Source organism: Mytilus trossulus, chromosome 3 (assembly GCF_036588685.1).
Source record: "Mytilus trossulus isolate FHL-02 chromosome 3, PNRI_Mtr1.1.1.hap1, whole genome shotgun sequence".
NCBI lineage: Eukaryota > Metazoa > Mollusca > Bivalvia > Mytilida > Mytilidae > Mytilus > Mytilus trossulus.
Window position 1 is genome coordinate 77047398 of NC_086375.1, and position 26769 is coordinate 77074166.

General features: G+C 32.1%; 3 protein-coding genes across 3 annotated transcripts; 1 reads left to right on the top strand and 2 right to left on the bottom strand.

Annotated features, from left to right (window-relative positions):
• Positions 1 to 649: 649 nt before the first annotated feature.
• Positions 650 to 10247, top strand: LOC134712480 (1-deoxyxylulose-5-phosphate synthase YajO-like). Its single transcript, XM_063574060.1, has 8 exons — positions 650 to 889; positions 4310 to 4455; positions 5456 to 5606; positions 6051 to 6224; positions 7402 to 7499; positions 8650 to 8834; positions 9419 to 9558; positions 10108 to 10247. The coding sequence occupies exons 1-8, from the start codon at positions 770 to 772 to the stop codon at positions 10210 to 10212; spliced, it is 1119 nt and encodes a 372-aa protein (XP_063430130.1). The 5' UTR covers positions 650 to 769; the 3' UTR covers positions 10213 to 10247.
• Positions 10248 to 10447: 200 nt separating this feature from the next.
• Positions 10448 to 11863, bottom strand: LOC134711045 (G-protein coupled receptor Mth2-like). Its single transcript, XM_063571474.1, has one exon. The coding sequence runs from the start codon at positions 11861 to 11863 to the stop codon at positions 10778 to 10780; it is 1086 nt and encodes a 361-aa protein (XP_063427544.1). The 3' UTR covers positions 10448 to 10777.
• A 9823-nt stretch (positions 11864 to 21686) lies between these two features.
• Positions 21687 to 26632, bottom strand: LOC134712476 (uncharacterized). Its single transcript, XM_063574054.1, has 3 exons — positions 26433 to 26632; positions 24258 to 25917; positions 21687 to 23394 (listed from the first exon to the last, which is right to left on the bottom strand). Coding segments are annotated over exons 1-3 (3177 nt in total). The 5' UTR covers positions 26435 to 26632; the 3' UTR covers positions 21687 to 21879.
• Positions 26633 to 26769: the final 137 nt, after the last annotated feature.

Below are 26769 nucleotides of genomic sequence, written 5' to 3' on the forward strand. Positions count from 1 at the left end.
AGTTATCGTCCTTTAGTTTTCGTTGTCTTTTTCGTTTGGTTTTCGTTGTCTACGAATAAAGTCCCTAGTGTAAACAGTGTATAACTTGCATGTTTTATTTGATACACTTTCCAAATTTATTTCTTGATATTAAATGCATGAAATATAAAGTAGTGGGATGTAATTACATGTCAAAATAATTTGGGTTCTGAATCTTTACGTTAAGTATTGATTTGGTCCAGTTCAAGAAGGTCAAATTTTATCACGTCTGAAGCTGTCAAACTGAATTTTACACACCCTTAACAGAATTGTCAATACTTTGAGTTAGATCTGGTAGAAGTTTTTATAATTTTGATATTATTTGTCTCACTGGTAGTACACTGCACTGTAAAAATCTTTTCGAGAAAGACCAAGTGCGATTTTTTTAATTTAAATTTATTGTCTAAAAGAAGTGCACTTCGAAAAAAATGTGTTCTCGGGCCAAGTAGTCTATTGCGTAAGAAAGAAACTAAAATCTAGGAAATCTACGTTGACATTGATGCACACATAGGCCCGTCTACCAAAGTTTAGGATGTTGAAATTTTATATTCTTGATCATTAAATAAAAATGAATAAAAAACGCCTCGTTTGATAAAACCATATATCAAGCCTAACTATAAAACTGAACAAATAGAGGAGTGTTTATTAAGACCACCTTACATGCAATGGGAAAATTGGAAGAGATAACAAATCAGTCATTTAAGTAGTCTGCCTTGGAGAAGACTTGTACAGGATTTTCCTTCATCATACAATGAGCAGCGGTAGCGAAATTACAGTAGACTATACCCATTTGGGTCGTTCTGGCCTCGTCGTTTCCAACTTATGCCTAGGAACAATGACGTTTGGTAAAAATGAAAAGTCTTATTCAGCAGTAAGTATGTTAACATATACTATGTGTGTGCTAATGCACGTTTTATATTATGTATATATACACTTAGGTACATAACAATTTACCTTATATGGAAGGTCAATAACAGTATTACGTAAACCACGTATATACAGAAATATAACAGTCACCATTTTTAAGTACTCTTGACTGATTATTAAGGTGTATGAGTTTCACAACCAAGAACAAAATATATACAAAAAGGAAACCGTTTATCCGAAAGTTTCATTTTACAGAAATACAACGTATACACATCACTTTAGTAAACGAAAGTAGTGCACAAATTCAAGATGTTTATTGAAAGCCATATTACGTCATTTATATATAAATACTTCTCAGCGGGAATTCAATGATACAGTGGTAAACCAAATTTTAAGTAGACCTTATTTCATTTCCCTCTATATATATCTCACACATAAGTGTCTTTGAAAGCAGTAGAAAAAATCCCAATGAAGTGTACTTTACGGACATTTTTTTTTTTTTTACTAAAATAAGGCTGTTAGTTTTCTGGTTTAAATTGTTTTACATTGTCTCATCAGGGCCTTTTATAGCTGACTGCGGTATGAGCTTTGCTCATTGTTGAAGGCCGTACGGTGACCTATAGCTGTTAATGTCTGTGTCATTTTGGTCTTTTGTGGATAGTTGTCTCATTGGCAATCATACTATATCTTCTTTTTTTATATTAACGCGTATTTCTGAACACGTCATAAAATAACAAAAGATGGCTCTCAACTGCAGTTGCAAGTTACGCCGGGGTCACATATTCGATTTTTACTGGCATCCTTGATTGGACCATTCCCAAATGCAATTTTCAAAATGTTTATCAAGATTCTGTGAATCGTGGCTGAAAATTGATACTTTTAATTAAAATCAGATATTGTTCATGAAGCGTCCATATTCAGCTGTTTCAATCAAATTGAGAAAGGAAATGGTGAATATGTCAAAGCGACAACCACCCGACCATAGAGCAGACAACAGCCGAAGGCAACCAATGGGTCTTCCATGTAGCGAGAATTCCCGGACCCGTAGGTGTCCTTCAGCTGGCCCCTAAACATATGCATAATAGTACAGTGATAATGGACGTCATACTACACTCCGAATTATACACAAGAAACTAAAATTTAAAATCATACAAGACTAAGAAAGGCCAGAGGCTCCTGACTTGAGACAGGCGCAAAATTGCGGCGGGGTTAAACATGTTTATGAGATCTCAACCTTCCCCTATACCTCTAGCCAATGTAGAAAAGTAAAAGAATAACAATACGCACATTAAAATTCAGTAGTCCGAGTCCGATGTCAAAAGATGTAACAAAAGAAAATAAATAAAATGACAATAATACATAAATAACAACAGACTACTAGCAGTTAACTGACATGCCAGCTCCAGACCTCAATTAAACTGATTGAAAGATTATGTCTTCATCATATGAATATCAGGCACAATCCCTCCGATTAGGGGTTTAGTATCATACTATCATAAAATATACGAGAAGAACAAAACCCGTGTCATGCCAACAGCTGCTTTTTTTAGAAATAAATGTGTTTAGTTCCGATGCAAAGACCCTATCAGTGAATCAATATTAAAGCCAAAATATGCAATCTTTAATGACCTGACAACAAGACGAGTTTGACCCAAATATACAGTTTTCAATTCGTTATTGCGTATTAATAACGGGACTGTTTCGGAACCTGGACGTGTTTTATTTTTTTTCGTTTGAAGTGTTTTGCATTTGTCACTTCGGGGCAACCCGTGTATAGCTTCCCATGTAGTATAAGTTTTGAGGCCTAATTCCGGTTGCCCTGATATAGGGTCCATGGGGAAGGTCAGAAGCTCCTGGATTTTAACAATTCAGCATGAAATTATGAAGTAATATAACAGACTCCATGATAACCAATTGGTGAAATAGTCAGCCTTCGGATCATTCAAATTCTGAATTGATTAACATGTGGGTATCAAACCTTTGTAAGAAGTTGTAAATTCTGTTAAAAGGTTATATGAAATGGGCATGAAAAAGGAAAATCAATCTTTAACGATAGCTTTTTTGATCTTAGATATATATAAAAAGATGTGGTATGAGTGTCAACGAGACAACTCTCCATCCAATTCACAATTTATAAAGGTAAACCATCATAGGCCAAAGCACGGTCTTCAACACGGTCGGAGCCTTGGCTCACATCGAACATCAAGCTATAATGAACCCAAAAAGTTACCATTGTAAAACCATTCAAACGGGAAAATCAACGGAATTGTCTACATAAAAAAACGAGAAACGAGAAACACTTATGAACCACATCAACAAAAGACATCAACGACTGAACATCAGGTTCCTTGCTTTGGACAGGCACAAACCGTTGCAGCAGGTTTAAACGTTTTAATGGTATCAAACATTCACCCTTATCTGAAACAATAGTGTAACATTGTATTTTTAATAACCTGTTCTAGATAGTCAAATCTGACCCCTTCCATTGCAAGGCGAAAAAAACATAGCCCTATTTCAGACAATTTAGCTGAATATGCAACCCCGTTTGTCGGAACATACCCGGTATCATATATATAGCGAGTAATCCTCCGGGTAAACGTAGAATGGCCATTGGGGAAGTGTCATATAAAACAACCATTTTATGTTTAGATTTACTTTGGTTGTTTAAAAAAGTTTTCCAAGTCACCAATCGGAAGGGGGAAGTAGTATAAAAAGAAATCAGAGAATGTGTTAACTAAATGAATATTATAAATTGCCATATGCAATACAATAGTAGCAGATTACGATAGTTTTTTTTCTTGTTTTTTTTTTGGTAAAGGGTCACCAATTACGCCCTTCCCTGGACCCGCCCCTGATAAAATATTATAAGTTATAACATTTACATTATTTAAGAGTACAATGAGTAGAAGTATAGAAGTCCATAGTGTAAATCATGTGTTTACGGAACATCAATTTGTTTTGATCATTGGCCCAGTGACATTTTCACCAAATCTGTTATGCCTTCAAAAGTTGTCTTATTGGCAAAAATGCAACATCTTCCCATTTATTTTATTCAGGGGTTTATTGGACTTTATTAATGATTCTTCCTCTTTCGTAAGAAACCACTTTCTTATTATAATTTATAAAAATTATACCTGATTTTAATATTATTATTTTTCAAGAATTTGATTATAATTTCCTCTTTGGCAAATCTGATCGGAACTATTCTTTTGGTTCTGCTGTGAAATGAAACCACTAATTTGAGAGCAGTCACAAAGTAATTTCAACAACGTGCGATGTTCATATTTTTATCACATTAGTTTCTATGAATAAGCTTATGCAAAAATGTAATTTTGTCAAAATGAAAACATCTGGGTAATTATGGTACCAAATGAAAGCAAAACGAAAAGATTGGCAAAACATGCATGCATTTGGGTATTCTTAGATTTACACAAGTCCAACCCAGACGGATGAAGAAAACTCGCATAAAATTTTAGACAGATTTATAGAACTTGGAGGAAACATGGTTGATACGTCAAACTTATATTCGCATGGAAAATCAGAAGAGACAATTGGACAATGGTTATGCAGGTGATTATAATCGATAAACGAACACTCTCATTAATGTTGTTTCTTCGTCTTCAATCGAATTAAAATAAAGCTAGTTAGCGGTATGGCAAATGAGGAACAAACATAGATCAATTTGTATCTTAAATTTCGTCAAGATAAATTATGTTATGTTGTCTCAGTCACTTCGTGTATAATCATCACAACGACTTGACCAATAGCATATGTAGATATAGGAAGATTTGGTTTGAAAACCAAAGAGACATAAAACAAAAGATCACTATTCTTTAATTTATCGAAAAATAAAGTTAATTTAATGGAGAACAAAAAAATATGATCTTGACAAATAAATATAAATAATTAATTTCTTTCTTCTTCTTTTTATGCTTTAAAAATAAAATTGAGAATGGAAATGGGAAATGTGTCAAAGAGACAACAACCCGACCATAGAAAAAACAACAGCAGAAGGTCACTAACAGGTCTTCAATGTAGCGAGAAATTCCCGCACCCGGAGGCGTCCTTCAGCTAGCCCCTAAACAAATATATACTAGTTCAGTGATAATGAACGCCATACTAATTTCCAAATTGTACACAATAAACTAGAATTAAAAAAATACAAGACTAAGGTATATTGGTGCATAGTTTGCATAATTTATATATGTGACAAATATATTATATATACATGTCCTTTTTTTTAATGAAGCCTTGTATCATCCATAGACTAATATGAGCCCTCGGCTAGCACAACTGGTTAAAATAAGAGTCTCGAGCTGACGCTAGGGCCGATATAAAAAAAGCCATATTATAATCTGTAATCACATAAACACGAAAATTAGATAAAAGAAATAGCTGGTATGGTTTCAAAATTGAAATCATTTTTGCCTTCAGTACATTTTTTGTCGATGGTGTCTGTCTTTATTCAACATATGAGGTTGTTCACTCTTTTTGAACATCCTTACTTTTTATATACTGATAAAAATAACAGTAAGATTTCAGACCATGAGTATTATAAGACTTTTTTCAGAAAAAATCGTTCAGACATTGTCCTTGCAACCAAAGTACGTGCCCCGGTTGGACCAGGACCAAATGACAGTGGACTTAGCAGACGACACATTGTACAAAGCTGTCAGGAAAGTTTACGACGATTACAGACAGACTATATAGATTTATATCAGGTACGTATATATGTTAAATATTACTTGACATCACGTATAATGTGAAATCGCACTTAAAGGAAGGATACCTGTCATTACTGATAAAACCAGGGTCTTTAGTTATATTGTATTTTTATATAAAAAAAAAATGGAAGATGTGGTATGACTCCCGATTAGACATTCTCCAGAAGAGACCAATTGATACAGAAATTAACAACTTTAGGTCACCGTAAAGCATTCAATAATGAGCAAAGTCAAGTATATAATAAAAGTCCCCGATATGACAAATGTAAGACAGTTCAAACAAGAAAGCTTTCGGCCTAATTTATGTACAAAAAGTTAACGAAAAACACATATGAAACACACCAACAAACGACAATTAATGAATTACAGGCTCCTACATGGGACAGGCACATACAAGTACGTACGTTTCAAACCATGAATTGTGAATCCTTCATTTTGCAGATGCATGCTTGGGATGATTCTGTCCCTCTAGAGGAAACATTGCGAACGTTTGACGATCTTATCCGAGGAGGAAAAGTACGGTATATTGGTGCCAGCAATCTTAAAGGTTGGCAATTACAGAAAATGATGGACATGTCTAAATATATGGGATTACCATCTGTCATAACTCTACAGGTATTATCTTTTATAGCAATATTGAAAAGATGATGCAGCATTTTAGCATTTAACCTATACGTGTAATGTCTCCGGATACTTAAATGCTAATTTATTTCAAGAATTACGAGATTTGCGCACATAAATTTTTCAGACACTCGAGTTCCATCTTAGTAGTATCCAAGAACTAAGGAATTTCTTTTGACATGTTAGTATAACTTAATATAAAAAAGAAGATGTGGTATGATTGCCAATGAGACAACTGACCACAAGAGACCAAAATGACACATACATTAACAACTATTGTCTTCAACAATGAGCAAAGCCCATACCGCATAGTCAGCTATAAAAGGCCCCGATATGACAATGTAAAACAATTCAAACGAGAAAACTAACGGCCTTATTTATATTAAAAAATGAACGAAAAACAAATATGTAACTCATAAACAAACGACAACTATTGAGTTACAAGCTCCTGACTTGGGACAGGCACATACATAAAAAATATGGTGGGGTTAAACATGTTAGCGGGATCCCAACCCCCTCCCCAACCTGGGACAGTGGTATAACAGCAAAGCATAAGAACTATTTATTAAAATCAGTTGAAAAAGGCTTAACTCATCAGATGGACAAAAATACAAGTAGACGTGGCCGGGTACTTTTACATCCCGACAACAAAAAGACAGTATGAACAGATCTGAGAATACTTGAAGTTATCTGACAGCTATTTCAAAGCCCTTAACAATTAATAAAAAAATCATGTATCTAAGACTAAACTTTTAATCCGTACACATCCAACATTCAATGGATTTAGTGTAAAGACGTCATAAACAGTCAGAGAAAATTATGACCTAATGCAATGCCAAGTTACAGGTACCGACAGATTGTTAAGCATGTCTAATTACTTATGTAATACCTCATCTTAAAATTTGTGATTTAGCACATACTGCAGAAAAGGAGGAGGCTTGATAAGCGCCACTATTTTGGCCCCTGATTTTAGAAATAGTAAACATATAGAAGTCATTCAAAATCATTATAATTTAATTGATAATGTACCAGTGGTTTAAATCTGTAAATTTTAGTAAAAAAAATGTGATGTCACTATGACGCCATAAACATGTAGGAAAAAAAACGTATTTGTTAATATTAAATTGTATAACATGAATGATTAAATTGTAATCTGTATCCACAATTTTAGCAACAATATAACTTACTGCGAAGAGAATCCGAAAATGATGAATTCGAAGTCTGCAGCAACGAAGGAGTTGGTGTTTTACCGTTTGGCGCATTAAAAGGGTTGGTTGTAAATTTGAATTCAAAATGACTTTTTTATATGAAGATGTTTATTTTGGAATTTCACATAAGTGCAAATCCTACCATAAAATTCGAGTTAAGAGCAATGTTTTTTTTTTCCTTATTCAATAAATATTCATACATTTAGAATATTTGCAGAGCCTTCCATTCAATTTGAAACGAATATTATCAAAACGTTTTGCCTTCAAACGTTTTCAATCCCATTCAGTTTGTTGTGATATACTCTGTTATAAACTCAAAGCATTTGCTGTGCAATCTGTTTTCTTTTTAATTTTAAATACTTGCTGGACAACTGATGTCCTTAGCACATATTTATGAATGGGTGGGGTCGAATATAACGAACAAGATGACTAGCTACAGTAAACTTCAAAGATTTAGCACTTTTGGGAAAAAAGCAGACTGTTCATTGATCAAACCATTTATTTGTTTATGCACACAACAACATAACATAACATTTTACAAAAAGCTGGAAGTTGAGTTACAGTACTGCATTCATTTTTTTTCTAGCTGTACTGATTAGGCAACATATATGCACGCATAAATATATAAAACAGTGATAAATCATGATTTAATATGTATTAAAACATAGTGTCATTAGTATTAACTATGCAAAAATAAAATCACAGCTTTAACTCTTTGTGCACGACCCGAAAAGGTTCAGTTTTCGCATAGTCGGGAAAAACATGTGCATTTTTTCTTATTTAACATCAACATATTCCTTGTAAGACTTTGAGCTTGAAACCGAAGAACTGTTTTCAATTTATATAAGTTTGCACACGATGCTTTTTTTTTAAAACAGCAGACAATGGTTGAATTTTACTTCGTTCTGAACTGCAATTAATTCTTCTGGACAGTGCTGTGACGATGCATGCAACGATTTGGCTGATTTCGAGCTACTCAAATGAAAATACTTTTGATAGGTATATCGAACAAAAACTATTAACAACAACTAAGCTGACTATCAGACGAAATGGCGCGCTTTTCCCCGAAACAATTTACTTTGACTGATTTTGCATTTTTTTTTAATTAAACAACACCATTACAGACAGTATATAAAGATTCTTATTAAATATATAGTCGAATAATACATAAATTCAAATTTCTAACACCTATTTTGTTTTGTCTTCTGCAGTGGATTACTAAGTGGAAAATATAAGAAACAGAATGGTCATATTGTTGTAACATCAGGACGTTTGTCACATGCCAGTTCCGTAGGCTACAAAAGTACACAATCATGTCCAGCTCTACAGAATTATGAAAATGACGATTCTTATTGGAAATTAATGGCAGCTATGACAAAAATGGCAGAAAGTCATGGTAATAAAATTGTATGTTGTTTAAACATGATGTTAATTCATATCCAATGTTGAAAATATCAGTTAATCGTATAGCAGTCCTTAGGATACAATGACCATATAGCCACCAGTAAATTATGTGTGGTAGTTGTACATATGAATAAAATAGATGTCGGCATATGTTAATAAAACACACTGAGACCTAGAGGCACCGTTCATTTATCAACAAGAGGGAATTGTCTATTTGATATGTCAAGCTCAATTCCATCCCATGTTTATAGAAAAAAAATGTATTAGAGACTATCAATGGTTTGCTAGCAGCATAAAGATACCCTGATGAAAACAGTATTAAGAATTATCCAATCTGACAAACAACCAACGAGGTACCGGACTTGGAGCCTTTACAGATACATAAAGGGGGGGGGGTAAACAATTTTTATTAAATATCCCAACCCTTTGCCTTGTTAATCATTAGAGTCATCTTTAATGATATCAATATACATTGATAATTATAAATGACATTTTGAAATGAAATATTTATATGAGTTAATAATGTTAAAAATCGAATTTATTCCTAAACATTGCAATATGTGTGTATGTTTAAAGGGAAAACTGTCAGTCAGATAGCATTGAGATGGGTCCTGCAAAAGACCATTGTGGCGTCTGTTATAATAGGTGCCACTAGTATACAACAGTTAGAAGACAATATGGCATCTGGCAGTGGATGGCAATTATCACACGGAGAAGTATGATTTTATTCATTTATTTTAGCAGAACCGATTTTAAAAGACTATTTATTATACGTCATCACGTTTCAAACATTTCGACAACCTTAAATTCAGCAATGTCAGATATCTCGCTTGCGGCCAAGTAAGATCTTTCAACAGCTGTCATTTATTGTGATAGTTATAAACACTACATACGTAAATACACGAACATCATCTGAACATGTGTTAATTGGTTGCAAGTAAAAAGAATAAACACTACAGGGAATTATCTGACATTACATTAAACCTGGACACGACAATTCTTCAATGTTAAGGCATAGCATACCGTGTTATGTTTACAAAGTCAATGTCTCTGTCCTACCTACATTTATTTACCTTAATCAAATTAGTAATTCCGACACACAGAACGTCTTGTGTCAAACATGTGTAAAGCAAAATATGTAAATACTGCAAGAAGTATGCCACCAAATAGGACCAAAATGAGTGAAACCTCACAACGTGCCAACCTTAGTTAAAAGAAACAATGAAACTAATAGCTAATGTTATGTTTTCCTTTTATGTTTGAAGATGATGGAATTGGATACATTGTCACAAAGAAATAATCATTTTGTGCAGAACCAAGGAGATATATGGAAATCAAAGGCAAGAATAATGTTCCCAAATACTGTGTAACATTGTTCATAAACATTTTAATAGTTACAAAATAAAAAACCAAATACAATCTTATATATATATATATCATGTATTATTATACATTATTATACAATGATATAGACTGCAGATAAACGACTAAAACGATATGTGTAATATACTTTCTGGTCTATAGTCGACAAATGAAAAGCATTTGATGTCATTTATTAGTCAGTATATTACCTTTAAGTTACAATTATAGTACATGCTGCAGTGATTTCAAGAAATGGGCTGTAAACATAATCATATTTAACTCAAACGTCTACAATAGTTCAACTGAACCCTATTATCTTGTATTCACCAAATTAATGTCAATTATTTTACAATTTCAATACGCAGATATTTAGATCGATACGTAGTGGTCTCCCTTAGTTAAAATCAGTAAAACAATATTGATTGTTAAAATGAAAAGAATGATAAACATAGGTTTCTAACATGTCATATTGTTTCCAAATATCAGGACTACATACATCCTGTATGAGTGAATTATTCAAATCTATGACAATGTACTTTAAATTTTATGTAAACTGACGGTTTTATCTGTAGTTTAAGAAGAGCGTTGTTTTTGTACACTTTCTGAGTTCGTAATTCGTGAACGCGAAAGGGAAATCATAGTTGTAGTTGTTTTCGAACTAGGATGCGAGTCTCGATCGGAAATTCCCAGTTTACTTTTGTATAATCGATAAATACGTTTGTTACAGATATAAGCTATGAAAATATAAAGTCCCTGTAATCCATTGAGACCTGATATTACAGTATAAATATGCATTTCATTTACGAAGAAATTAACGAGCAATAATATCCATGAACATCCAGAAGTAATGAAAAGTTTAACGAATATACCTACTTCCATTTTATTGTTTCTAGTATCAGATAGGTTTGAATGCAAAGTAGTTCTTATGAATAGTCTATACACTGTTATTGTATATAAAATGATATTGATAGTAAATGTTGCAAATAATGGTGTCAACACTGTTGCGACAAAGCTTTCCAAACGTGAGATAAAACATTTTCCATTACGTCCATACCCAGTGGACTTGTCTGTTACAATGTATATGACTATAATGTTGACAGAAACAATAACAGCTGCAGAGACGTAGGCAGAAACTATATACAACCAGATCAATGATTTATTTAGATTGGCCGTGAGTGTTGACGTAAGTCTCTTCTGTCCAAACACTTTAAACATATGAACTGTACACGCAGTAAAACAACCAAGTGTTGAGAGTAAGAAGAAATGAGTAAGTATTCCAATTATCTGACATACTGCATTGTTAACGTTCTCGGCCATTATCAATACTAAATACAGTGAATGGTACAGTAGCATAGAAAACGTCAAGCTCATGATGATCTTTCCAGGAAGAGTTCTCAGTGAGGGAAATAAACAGTATGTTATTAGTGTTGAGAGTAAACATATTGTAGATATCAAAGTGCATGTTATCATTATGGCGGAATACACAATACTATGTGTATCAAAAGGGCTGATCATATTTCGAAAATCTTCAATACAGATTCCCAAATTCTCCTCTGAATCTATATAATACTGGTAGAACTGAAAATTGACGTCGTAGTTCAGCAATGCTATTTGATGGTTTTGTTTCGATAACTTCCTCATCCTTTGTAAATACGACATGTCTGCATATCAACAACTCTGATATAAGAGGACGACTATTATCTATACAAACCCAAGAATCGTTGGTTTTGATTTTAGGAAGATGTGATGTATAATCGAAAGTAATTGTTATGTTATTATTGCTTGATTTAAGAAAATTATAAGTATAATTTATTAGGACCATTTCGCTCTCTAAAATCGATTTATCTCCAAAAACATCGGTGTATGCGTAGTAAGAATCTTCTGCTTTATTTCTAGGCCCAATGCAAATAACGGATTGCAGACTAAATATTTGTATCAAATCGTTTTGTAAAATATGTGAAATTTCTTCATGAATACCCGTAGGGGCAAACATATATGGAAAAGTATATCCAAACGGTCGATTATACAAAGATGCATGCAAATATGGTTCACATTGTTCACCCACTAACTGCTTTCCTTTGAAACATCCAATTTTGCGACACTTTTCCTGAAATTTAAAAGAAAACCAGCTATGTGAGATAAAAGAATGATGACTAGTGTGCATTCAAAGAATAATATCTAGTGTGAATATGAGATGTGTTTCAGCTTTTGATTTGGCCATTTGATTACGGACTTTTCGTTTAAAACTTTCCTCAGTTCAATATTTTTGTGATTTTCTGTTTTTTATGCAGCAGTTATAACTACAATTTGCTCTTAAAAAATATGTATATGAAAATTCACATTCTCTGACATCTTATTCTAAAAAAATTATAAGAAAATATGTTGTTTTCGATAGAAAAATAAATTTGAAAGAGAGAATATAAACCATGAAACACATTACAAATTTTAATTGCCTACTAGTGCTTGGAAACGTAATGGAAAAGGAGAGGTGAGAGATACAAAAGGGGCATTCAAACTCATAAGTATAAAAAAAAACTGTTAACGACGTCGACATGGCTTAAAAAAGAAAGAGACAATCAGAAATCGGTGTGAGCCAATGATTCGTGGTGAAGGCCGTTCTTTGACCTATAATGGTTTGTTTTAACAAATTGTTACTTGGATGGAGAGTTGTCTCATTGACACCAATAATAAATCTTCTGATATCTTTCTATGGCATGTTTCAATTGATTTTTAAGAGTAGAATTATGTTGCATACAGTATTGTCATGTTTCTTTAGATTCAACTGTATTTTAACATTGAAAAAAATGAGAATAATATGTTTACCTTAACAGAATCGTAAATTTCGTTGTGCTTGCAAAGTGGTGTGTAATATTTGCGATTAAATATGTCCCAAATACCAGACGCGGGTGTTAAACTTATTATAGCAGTAAACCTGTCACTCTTAGTGCAGCAGTTACAAAAGAAATACAGTAACGGATAAATAAGCTGACCGTCCATACAGTTAAATAAATCACATTCAATGTTTTCCTTTGTAAACTGTTTCAACTCAACTGGTTTATCGTTGAAATATATCATTTGTCCTTCAAACTGACTCTCGCATACATGATACCGGTATATGTAGTTTTTTGTCATACTTTTTATAACGATTTCGTTCGACATCGTTTCACATGCTGATTGCACATTTATATCGCTTTCTGGTTCACACATAGTTTCATTTGTTTTATGTTTTTTGCACAGGGTAAAATTCCTTTGGATATCTTCACTTATATTGCACTGACGTATATCCCCAAGACTTAACAAATTTGAGATACTAAAACTCAAAACTCTGAATGGAAGAGGTATCTTGCAATCGATCTTATATTTCCATTTTCTGTAACGATTTTTGCACTGAATTTTCGAACTAGGTAATGAACTGATGCGGTTCGTTTGCACTGGTTCATAGCTAAGATCAAACGCGTCATCAGGATACAAGTAATAACTTACAATACCTCCTCTAGACATAAGAACAGAGTATAACTCCTTATTCCTAACTATCGTGCTTTCTTGGGTATTACAAATGAAGCAATATATATTCTTATATGGATGTGTCGTTTCAATCATCCCACCTTTTAGACAAGCGTTTTCTTTATCCTTGTCGTATATCTTCCAACGTCCTGTTTCGTTGCAAGTTGACACTTCGGGTAAGTTTGATTTTTGAGGGGGATTGCACATGAAGCAGAATATATTATTGTATGGTGGATACGCACTATCGAGTGTTTTACAGGCATGTTCAATATCTTTGTCATATTGATGCCACGTTCCCGTGATGTTACATATCTTTATTAGTTGCGACTTTTTACACTTTGCAACTACACCCTTGATTTGTTCGCCTGGAACGAATGAAATTAGACATTCGTCTTTAATTGCCTTTTTAACAATATCATATAGAGTGGAATACATTTCAAAGGTTGAGTCGCATGAAAGATTTACTTTCCATGATATATATTCAGATACATTATTACATAATGCACAAAAGTGATTTTTAAACGATAGTGAATTCTTCTTAGATGTAACTGGAGGCTGTTGTATTGTTTCGTACACATTACGTGACTTTGTACACTCGTTTGTGATATGTTTATCTGTTCCCTCCGGACAATTGTGTATTATTTTATATTCATCACCAAAATACGATATATTATTCGGTAAATAAGCGATTAAATTCGAACACTGGTATTTTTTATGTAAGTGTATCCCTTTATCTGGACAGCAGTTATTGTGTAAATAGCATAGATCATCACTTTTACATAACGGGCACATATTAAATTCCTGTGAAATTTCTGGCAAAACTATTTGATTGCCTAGTTCTGAGAATTTTTGTCCACAAAGCATTGAATATTGGTATAAAATGTGTGTTACGTTAACATGCCCAAGGTCCATAAAAGCTGTTACAAAGCTATGCTGTAGCAGAAGGCCAAACAGTAATTGAAATATCATTTCAAATTGATCACAGTGACTTCTGCAAACTTGATTACATCAAGGGATAAAAGTCACCTTAAAAAAAACAATATAAAATTATATGTATGAAAGTTAAAAATTATAAAGTGTAATGATTGCAATCTAATTCTTTAGTTAAAGTTTTAGAATTTCACAAAAAAAATAAAAATTCTTACCTGACAGTTTATAAAGGTAGGTTGTGTTATATCAAATGCGTTTAAACAACACTTACATTTTTTACGATGAAATATATCATTATAAACATTGTTCTGTGAAGCATGTACTTAACGGGAAATAACTAACATTTTTTAACTGTTGCAATCAGTTCAATGTAGTCTCCTACATCCAACAGTTGAAACACATACAATTGTATTTGCAATAAGATGCTTAAATAAATACATGTTTGTTTGCCTTTTGGCCTTGAATGTTTGTCCCTAATATTTTATTAACTATGCATTTGCATCCAGGTATCACAGATCAAATTTATTCGTTCATAGTGTGTTAATTTACGTTTTTGATTGAGTTAAGCTTTCCAATTGATATTGTATCGTGTGGTTTTGTATGTTGTGATGTTATGCTATTGTTTCAGAAAAAGGGAGAAGGTTTGGTACATTAAAACGTGTTATCCCGCTGCAAATGTTATCACCTGTCATAAGTCAGGAATCTGATCCTATCGTTGTTGTATTAGTATAAATATGCTGATATGCCTTCATGAAATATTAATGCAGTATCCGAAATTGTCAAATCGAGAAAATAAAAAGAAACGTTTTCAAAATTTGATGATTTAATGATACTAAATAAGTGATTTTTGTTTTTTTTATAGTGTTTTTTTTTTGGTAGATTGTATTCTATGTTAAAATAAGAACTGCGACAATTTATTGCAAACGCAAAAAAGTAAACTTTACTAACAGATATTTCTTCAAAGTGCCATCGCGCAACATAGTATATTCTTCTACATGACATTCCCAAACAGTTTTTTTTAACGCTAGCAGTTTCCGTCAGGAAACAAGTTATATTTTGCGATTTTTTTTAGTAGTAGTACTATATTGATAAATAATATTATCAGCTGTTTAATTATTTTTTATCATTGAGAATAGTAATTTTATAATAAATTAGGTGAAATCAAACTTCATTTTTACTTTCTCTATGTGATTATTTACTTTTTTTTTAATACGCAAATGTAAAAATGTAATACTTGGGGAAATTCAAATGAGAAATTTGAGGTTAAAATGACAAAAATATTAACATAGGCAACAATGGTAGTTGGTTTGGTGTTCTGCGTTTTCACTGTAAATATCTATTGGGGAAACAATCAATTTTTAACACGTTTGGATGTGAAAAATTGTTAATAATACGGTATTGCAGCTTTTTTAATGGAAATGACAAAGGTACTCTGTTTCCGGAATTTTCAAAAAAGTAAGATTGAAGAACATTCTTTGTTTAATATTGCACAGAAATATTTTTTCGTCAAATAGAGTTTTCTTCAAATTTCTACATTTGAAAATACCTTAACCAAGTCAAAAATGTGATAGTTTTTGTCCATTCGTTTTATTTGTTTTGTCATTTGATTTTGCCATTTGGTTAGGGACTTTCCGTTTTGAATTTTCCTCGGAGTTAAGTATTTTTGTGATTTTACTTTTCTTTTTTTTACACATGGTATCTGTAATAACACATGATATATGTAATAACTTCTTTTACAACTAAACTGACATATGCTAAAAACATAAAACAAATCTTATTAACAGAGCAAAACATGTCAGAAAATAAATTTGAGCCAGTCTTTAACTACTTACTCTAAATCTTGATACCTCCGTATTTTATCAAATATCCTTATTTGAAAAAAAATGTACTTTTGCTTAAATTACTGTTAAATTTATTGACCTTTATCCATAAGGTAGAAAGGATTTTAGTTTGAGTTTACAATACAACTTGATATATATGAATGTATAATTTATATCAGATTACACTGCTTATGTTACATTTTGTCTGATATTAACTATTTTGAAAATGTTGCCACTGTTTTGCTCGTCTTCTGCCACTGCCTTTTTCTCCAATAAAATAGAGACGAACGATACAAAAGCAACACTTTAACACAAACCAACTTACAATGCCATGGTTAAAATAGACAACAACCGATCATAAGGAAAAACATAAGTATACAAAACACGTCAAAATAAAACATATTAAACTAAATACTTAACAAATCATTGGTGGCGACCTAATTTGTGCCGAGGGTTGAGCAGATACTGTTCAACTGTACCATGTGTAAATAAAAATCCGTCGGAGTCTTAATCCTTAGGTAACTTTCGATAAAATGAAACAAAAGAGCAGGACTGCGTTTAGGGCAATTGGAATATCTTTATCTTTGAAAAAAAAAATATTCCATAACAATAAAGCAACACGTTATGGCGTCCGTATTTTTTTCGAAGGGATTATTTCAACTTTACAATTCGCAAATTGGAACACTGAGCTTAAACGCTTCATTGTAAGCAGCTACTCTCTATCAAGTAAATCATTATAGGAAATCCACGCTCTGGAGTATCGTATCAACTGAGAGATGTATACTCAATATGCAGGCACTACTGAAATATGCTACATAGACATGAGGAATTCATTGGCAATTAAAATTGTCTCTTTTGTTGTTATTTTTTGTATTCAACTGACCCGTACAGTCCATACCTAGATGCAAATCAAGATATCGAATATGCTTAATAGTTTCTATTGTACCCTTAATATCAAGTTCGAATAGGTAGATGCATTCGACATAGTTTCAAAACTTATAATCTATATAGCGGAACTTGAAGTCTTAGGATAATGATTTGCTTCGTTTCATTCTTCTGAAGAACCTCCACTTTAAAGAATGATGCCTCATTTTAATAAAGGAGCAAGACGACAAGAAGAGGGCACAATTATCTCCAATGGGAATCCGATTATTAGTTATTCAACCCATTTCTCTGACGTCAGTTTATTGTTCTAACCGTGGGTTATTTTTCTAGAATCCACTAACCACCATGTTAACTTAAGATTACTTTATACTTTTAGTTTACGATATGTTATCCTCTCAAAAACGAGTGACGAATGAAAGGTTCGAACTCGTTCGTATTTTCGACAGTAAAGTCTGTAGTCGTCTATGCATGATACCACTGGACCAAGAGTGCTGGTATAAATTATTATTTAAATATCACTCTTATAGCGTATATCTATCAATGCATGTCAATAAACTGTAATTCTGTCTTTTCGTTATATTATAAAACATATAAACACTATAACATTAAAGAATTGTAAACATTACTTATTAGTACAATTACTTGATAAAATAAACATCCATGTACACACTACACTTATCACTTCAAACGTACAAGGCTTTTCCCTTTTCATTACAGCAAATGCTTACTTTTGGTTTTAGGATTACTAGAATAATGATATCATACTATGATACTCAGTTTTTCTTTGTTTGATTATAAATGGGTCAAATATACATCAACATTTAACTGACTATTATGTGAATAAAGTGTTAAGCTACGACTGTAAAACTACTTCTTTGATGGTAAAATCACTAACGAAATCGTCAACTTTATAGTAAAAAATAAAATAAAGATACCTCTAAGATTGAAATCAATATTTTGGAAGAGAAAAAATTACAAAATAAATCATTCCGGTACTAGGCTAGGACTTGGCAATTTTAATATCACAGTTATTTCTTTCGGTACTAACTAGACGATCACGGCTATGAACAGCATACATGATACATTTCAAAATTGACATATTTATATATTGAACATTTGTAGCAAAGGCAATTCTAATTGGTTTTCAGAATGCGTACCATAAATAATACTAATTCATAAACTGATTGACGATGAATGCCAAATGTAATACCGTTAAAATAATCAAAACATAATGAAAGGGAACCAGTTTACACAAAACTTCTATATAATTTTTCAATTAAGACTGGTGTCTAGTGAAGTGTTGTTAGTGTGAAATGTGAAAAAGTCCTCAATATGTTGCTAAATATTATATATGTATATATTAAAGGTTTCTAAATATTGATAATTATTATTTTTTTTAACTTTCCGAAAAAGATTTTAAAAAATCCATATATTAATTATATGTCTTGTAAAATGAATTATAAATACTAAAATCTAATCATTATAAATAATTTGTAATGATTAAACATTGAATGAAATAATTATTTACAAAAATAAAATCCGCTGATAAAAAGGATAAATAACAACACATTTAAGTTAATTGAACTTATATTAAGTAAAATTTAGATGTGAACCGTGTGGATCTAGTCACTTCTAGCTATTAGAGAATAAAAAAGACAACATACGAAATTATTTTCATGAAATTCCGTTGATTCGAATTCATTATCAGATCATTAACAGATAGTCGTTTTACTAGAAATGGGTTAAGCTAGAGAATTGAAAAGAAGTAGTGGATTCAAAACGATAATCAACTACTTCCTATCATTTCTCTACTACAAAAATCACGTCATCCAAACGTAACACTACTGTTCTTCTACCCAATTACTAACGCCCATAGACTACCCAACTCTATACACATAGCACTAATAAAACCCAACTAAAGTTCAAATTGAATACCCACACGACAGTGCCATGTGCTGATTTGAATTGCATGTCATGATACATAATATCATGTCGACAAAACATGTAGCATAACATCAAATAAATTCACATAAGCAAGATACAAATTTCAACTGGGAAAACACGTCTAATCGAGTCGGCCCTGTCGTGCTGAATGGCTATATCCCATGAAGCGCGGGAATACAAATAACGATCTTTTGGCAGACAACTAGAAGAAATTAATTTCAATCTAATAGTTGTTTCAAACGGTTGAAATAACATGTTTTCACTCCAGAATTTAAGCCTCTTAGGCTATTTCCCGGGTTTGAAATAACATGAGCAACACGATGGGTACCACATGTCCTTCCGGAGTACCTGAGATCACCCCAGGTTTTGGCGGGTTTGGTGTTGTTCAGTCTGTAGAGTACTATGTTGTTTCTTGTGTACAATTATTTGTCTGTTTGTCTTTTTCGATTTATGAGTTTGACTGTTCCTCTGGTATCTTTCGCCTCTCTTTCGCAATTGATAATGCCTGTTTTAGATAATTTTTTGTTCGAATCAGAGTTGTTTTTATTTCTATTTCACTATTAGTGTTAAATCAATAATTCATATTCAGTTAAATTTGGCATTCTAATATGACGTCCTTATTACGCTTTGTAAACAAAGCCGTGTTCTAATGAGCATAAAAAATATGTTTGACACATGCGCACGAACTTACTGTGTATATTAACGTTAGTTCCATCGCTACCCTTTAAAATGTATACATTTAACCAGCTAGCATAAATTTTTATTGTATAATTTTATAAAACAACAGATATTTACCCTGCTCATAGTTTTGAAACTTATCAAATATGAAATATAATGCACAAACTCCTTGGGGAGGAAACGGGAAAAGCTAAACATTTTTACGGTATTTTCGTACGCTTCGACCTATAAAAATACTGTATTTGTCCTATTAGAATCGAAACAATTCCATCGTGTCATGCTCTATGCTCATTTTAACATGGGTAGGCATTATATTTGACCACATTTTACACCTCGCTAACGCTCAGTGTAAAATATCGACAAATATAATGCCTACCCATGTTAAAATGAGCATAGCGCATGACACGAAGGAATTATTTCTTAAATTACACAGTTTAACTGAAATGTGACAAACATAAAAAGTAGTCCATCATTTGAAAACTGAAACTATTTCATTTGTGATGGATCAAAGTTTAAAAGTAGTTTCCTAATTTTCGACAAAACAAATGAAACCATTATTCCAGTCTCTATGATATTTTTTTTTGCTAACTTCTTACATTGATGAAAACCCGTATTCAATAATTGAAATAAGGATGATACGTTGAAGTTTGAGTGGACCACAAGTGTCACTGTTAGAGCAGGGAAATGTGATTATTTCTGATGTTATCCGCGGTATTTGACGGGTAAGTATTTTTCATCTTAGCGAAATTTACAATATTTTTATAATTAATTTTCGATATTTTAATATTAATCATCCTGATATCAATGTTTTAGTACAGCACAGTGTCTATGCTATTGCTGTTAGACTATCAGTCCTCAAAATTATTACATGCTTATTTGTAAGAACATCGGAATTTACATATCTATTATTAAAGCAATTCTCAAAATTGTTTGTTTACAAATTAAGAAAATTATTAAGAAAATAAGGTTTAAACTCCCTGATGAAAAGTTGACTTTAGATCATTTTGACAACGTTTTATCAATTCATGTTTAATCCACCCTTTTCTACTTAACAAATGATGCCTGTACCAAGTCAGGAATATGCCAGTTTGCTGTCTATTCGTTTGATGTGTTTGAGCTTCTGGCATGCAATCTATAACGTAAATTTTACATTTTTTACAGTATTGGATTGATCACACTCTTGGTAGACTATTAGTCCCAGAGGGTGTCATCAACTCTATTATCATAACTGTGGTACTGTAATGATTTATGACAAACCTTTCACAAATTGTCCGTTTGAATTTAAAAAGGTTATGTTTGCACTCTACAAGACACTCTGCAATATATTTGTCTATTATTTTTAGGTTCTTTTTTGTCTAATATCTTTTCCACTGTTTTGGTTCTGAAACTTCCTTGGCTATCAAATATTTGGCTTTGAACGTTCCTACTGAAGGTAAATCAGTAAAATCGCATCAAACTCATCAGCATAAAGGTTTGTTTGTGTTTTGTGTGTGTGTGTGTGTGTGTGTGTGTGTGTGTGTATGTGTGTGTGTGTGTGTGTGTGTGTGGTTTTTATTTGTTTGTTGTTGTTTATCTGTCTATTATTATTGATGAAATGTTCTTTTGATTCCATTTAGTCTTCTGAAAGTGTACTTAACATATCTTCTATTCTAAAAATCAAAAAAATAAATAAAGATAAAATATTTTTATTCACATAAATATACGATATAACATTTTATTTGAAAACTATGTGTAAAATGCTTAAAAGTATTATAATAAGAAGAGGTTGTTCCTTTCTCTGTTAAATCATGTACTTCAATATTACGGTTTCAATTAGTTCTACAGTATAGAAATGCAGGATGTTTACAAGTGGCACGTTTTTACTTTTCTTACGACTATGCACAGTGTTAAACATATATATATATATATATAATCTTATTCTGAATTTGTTTGTTGGGAAGGTGGGAGTGATGTCATAATAGTTGACTGCGATTTTCGAGCAGTCAATCCAATTATCTGAGATTTATACATTTGGTATATACGTTCATTGAAAATGTAAGCTATAAAAATGTAGAGTCCTTGGAACCCATTTAAAACGGCTATCGCTATTGATATTGGTGTCTTATTGACGAAAAAATTAATAAGCAACAATATCCAGGAACAACCAGTTGTTGTGAAAAGTTTAATAAAGATGCTTATTTCTTTTTTATTCGTTTTAGAAACTGCAGATACAGCCGAATTCGAATAAATTTTCTGGTATAGTTTGTACGTCGTTATTGAATATAATATGATGTTTATGATAAATGTGACAATTAGCGGTACCAAAACTGTTGCAATAAAACTCTGAACATTTGAAATAAAGCATTTATTGTTATATCCATATCCAGTAAAAGTTCCGGTAGAAATGTACAAAACGGTAATGTTTATGACTACTATGGTAGCGGCAGATCCATAAGCGGAGGCAGTGTATATCTTAAACGTGTATTTACTTTGATTAGCTTTTAGTGTCGAAGCAAGACTATCGTGTCCAAATATTCTGAACATATGAACCGTACCCATGGTAAAACATCCGAAGGTAGATAGCAGAAAGAAATGGGTAATTATACCGATAACCTGACACACTGTTGTATCTGCGGCATGGACGAGAATTAATATCAAATAAAGTATATTGTATATAAGAAGAGAAAAAACTAAGCTCATAATATTCTTTCCCGGTAGAGTTTTAAGTGCTGAAAATAAACAGTATGTCATCAAAGTAGCAAAAAGACACAGTACTGAAATAACAGTGCATGTTATCATTATTGCCAAATATACAACGTCGTTTTTATCATTTAAGTTAACAATACGATAAAAATCATTAATGCATATTCTCAAGACTTTTTCAGAGTCTATATGATATTGATTAAATTGAAACCTTGCGTCATAATCGTCTAAAATTATTTCATTGTTTTTTGGGGATAATCTATACTCACTTTGTTTAAATAAAACGTGTCGACATACTAACAAGTTAGATATAAGGGAGCGGTTCCTATTTACACAAGCTGTAATATTTTCGAACTCTATATTGTCATCAGTTGAAATTGACTGATAATCGTATTTTACAGTTATATTCATTTTGCCCGAACTTTTCAAAAGATGAGAAGAGTAATCTATTAGCATTTCTTCTATGTTTGCAATATATTCATTACTAAATATCATAATATCAATTCGAACAAAGTAGGAAATCGATTTGGTTTTTGGTATAATACACAACGAAGTTGAAATAAAGAACATTTCATAGAAATCATTCTGTAAAATCTGTGTTATTTCTGAATGACTATATTTTGATGTTAACACGAACGGAAACACATACGCCAGTGGTTGAGAATATAACGGTGTTGGTAAATATTGTTCACAACTACCTCCTATTATTTGTTTTCCTGGAAAACAGTCAGTTTGACGACATCTTTGCTGAAATAAAAAAAGTTGAAATTGTGAAATCAAATTCTATATATTACTGCAGAAACACTCGTTTTGCAGTTTCTACGAAACCATAGTTTTGGCTAAAAATAAAGTACATGTGTTATGTTTATCAAGGTCCATCCGCAGAACGACACGAATTAAGGTGTCATTCGTTCAGATATGTGAGATTTTAGATACGCAACTAGTCAGAATATGCATGTTCAATCCAGTGTTTTGTATAAGGGGAGTGACTTTAACTAGAAAATTGAATATTTGATGCACACACCTAACACGCGGCTATACTATATACTTATATCTGTACTAACTGTTTTGCCTGGTCGTAAAATAATCGAAAGGTGTAATTGTATATTTTCCTTGATGTTAGCTTTATTGCATATTTTGTCTTCTTTATATCAAAATCATGTATGCAAACAACTATAAGTAGAGGTTTGCAGTTACGTATTTAGTGCATTTAAATATTTAAAGAGTGTTTTTGACTGCTAGCAATTTTTCCCTGAAATTTTAGTAAAAATTAACAAAATGAGTGAAAACAAAACAAAATGAAAAAGCTTATGCATCTGATAACCTCTTACAATTGAAAAAAACCTGTAATTAGTGTACATGAAGTTTTTGACATTATCAGTTTCCTATAATCATGCTAACTTTTAATAAGACGGCAAATAAAAAATAAAAAAATATGCAGTTTGCGAAAAATTATTGCCATTTGTACAGTTTCTGCCGTTAAAACATTGTTTTCAATCAACATAATTGAAGAAGAAAAACTTTTAAGAATTATTGAAGGATTCCATCACTGTACAATAGAGTGGCACATTTTTTTTGGCAAATGAACATAATCATAAGAAATAATTTACCTTAAGAGTATCATAAATTTCGTTCAATTTACAGTCAGCAATGAAGTATTTGCGACTAAATATATCCCAAGTACCTGAACCAGGTAAATAGGTCGTTGGTACAGAACAACAATTACATAAGATGTATTGTAAAGGGTACAAGTTGCGATCATCCATACAGTTAAATAAATCACAAGCTAAGTTTTCCTTTACATACTGCTCTATTTCTACTGGTATGCCATGATTATAAACTAAAAAATCTTTCAGATGAGTTCCACAGCCTGTGTAGTGGTAAGATAGTTTTTCACTGTGCATAACTATACCGCGTAACTGGGTTTCACAAGCCCATTGTAATTCAAACTCACTATCAGGATCACAATATGTTAAATTCCATCTGTCTTTTTCGCACAAGGTAATATTTCTATATTGCTCATCGTTTCTGGTCAAATTGCAATGATAAGACTGAGCTTTAGAATACTGAAGATTTGACATATTGTGATTCAATAAATTCAACGGAATGGGAACTTTACAATCAAATCTGTATTTCAGTTGTCTGTATAAGTTCTTGCAACGTTTAGTGCCGTCTGTGAATGTAATCTCAGGTTCATAAACGTACCTCCACCTATATGCTACAAGTTCTGTGTACCAGTTATACGTAAATACATCTTCTATTGGTATATCCACTGTGTACATGTTTTTATTTCTCATTATCACGCTTTCATTCGTATTACATATGTAACAATATATATTCTTGTAAGGAAATGTCGTTGCAACATTAACGTAAGCATTACAAGCCTTTTCTATATCCATTGCGTATGTTGTCCAAAGTCCAGTTTCATTGCATGACACAATTTCTCGTGCATTTGTCTTTTCGGGAGGATTGCACATGTGGCAGAAGATGTTTTTATATGGCGGGAAAGGATTAGTCAATAGTTGACATGCAAATTCAATATCTCTGTCATAATTATCTAACGTCCCTGTAACATTACATGCTTCAATAAATTGATGACCTGTACATGATTTCACATAATGGTACATTTTTTTACTTGGAACAAACGATATTATACAATTGTTCTTGAGTGCTTTTTCGACAATGTCGTTTAAAGTGGTAACTATGTCATATTTTATGTCACATTGTACATCTATCTTCCAAGGGATAAACTTTTTTATATTGTTACACATAGCGCAAAACTGATTTTTAAACGACGTGTGTGTCTGGTCAGTTACCGGAGGATATTTTATTGTATCGTAAATATCACGTGGCTTTGTACATTCGTTGAACATACTGTCATCAGTGCCATACGGACAAGTATTTACCATTTCATATTCATATCCAAAAGTGGAAGTATTGTTTGGTGAGTGAACAATTGCTGTCAAACACTCCGTCTTTTTATATTTTAATCCTTGCTGAGGACAACAGTTATCATTAATATAACAACGGCTATCGTTATAACATACCGGACACATATTATATGCCCATGGTATTTGTGGATAGTGCATTGTTTTCTTGTTTTCATCGTAGTTAGGTCCGCACAGTGATGAATACTGATTTATGATATTTGTCGTGTTAACATTATCCAAAGTCAAACGCGAAATAACAATTGTAAAAAGTATCAAACTTTCTAATAATGTGAATTGAAGATTCATCATTGACAGTCTTAGTCTGTTGATTATCAAACTCCTTTAAAATAAAACGGATAATTGGAATAAAACGTATTATAAGGGAACAAGTATATTTAGTAAGTATAAGCGTTCAAATTTTGAACATATTAATACGCCTTAAAAGTAATTTAATGAAGAACAAAAAAACATTATTTTATGATCCAGTCACATATCCGACAACCGGATTACTCTTAAAAAAAGGCGTCCGATTCATGTCTACTAATCACAAGAATTATGATTACTAAATTAAACACTAAATAGGATAAATTATTCGCAGAAAAGTATTTAAATCATAGCAGCATATCAAAAGAGCCGAAATAAATCAGAGCTAGACTATATTTTACTGTATGGGTTTCCTCATTATTGAAGACTGTACGGTGTCTTATTATTGCTGATATACATTTCATTTCAAAACTTTTAACATTGTTGGATAGATGTCTCATTAGCAATCCTACACAATCCTTATTTTGTATTGAAATTTCAATGTTCGATTCACTACCATGAAAGGTTACTACATAATTTAATTGTACTTGCATTTAGTGAGTTTTCCCTGTCATACTTATGTTTTCCACATGGACACACATACGCATCTTAAATAACTTTAAAATAAGTGTGTTTATTCAGTACCAACTTGAGTCACTTCCGTTTTGTTTATCACAATATATTATATTTAGAAACTGTCACAGTAGTAAGACTCGTTTAAAATCATAGAACTATCTCATTTATATGACGAAAATAAAGTTACGGTTAATGTACACCCTTGAAAGGTTAGATGATTTTGCATAAACAAAAATGTATAATGTTACTGAATACACTCATATGTAAACGTGAAATGTGTAACAATATGAATCTGTTTTTAAGCAGATATTTT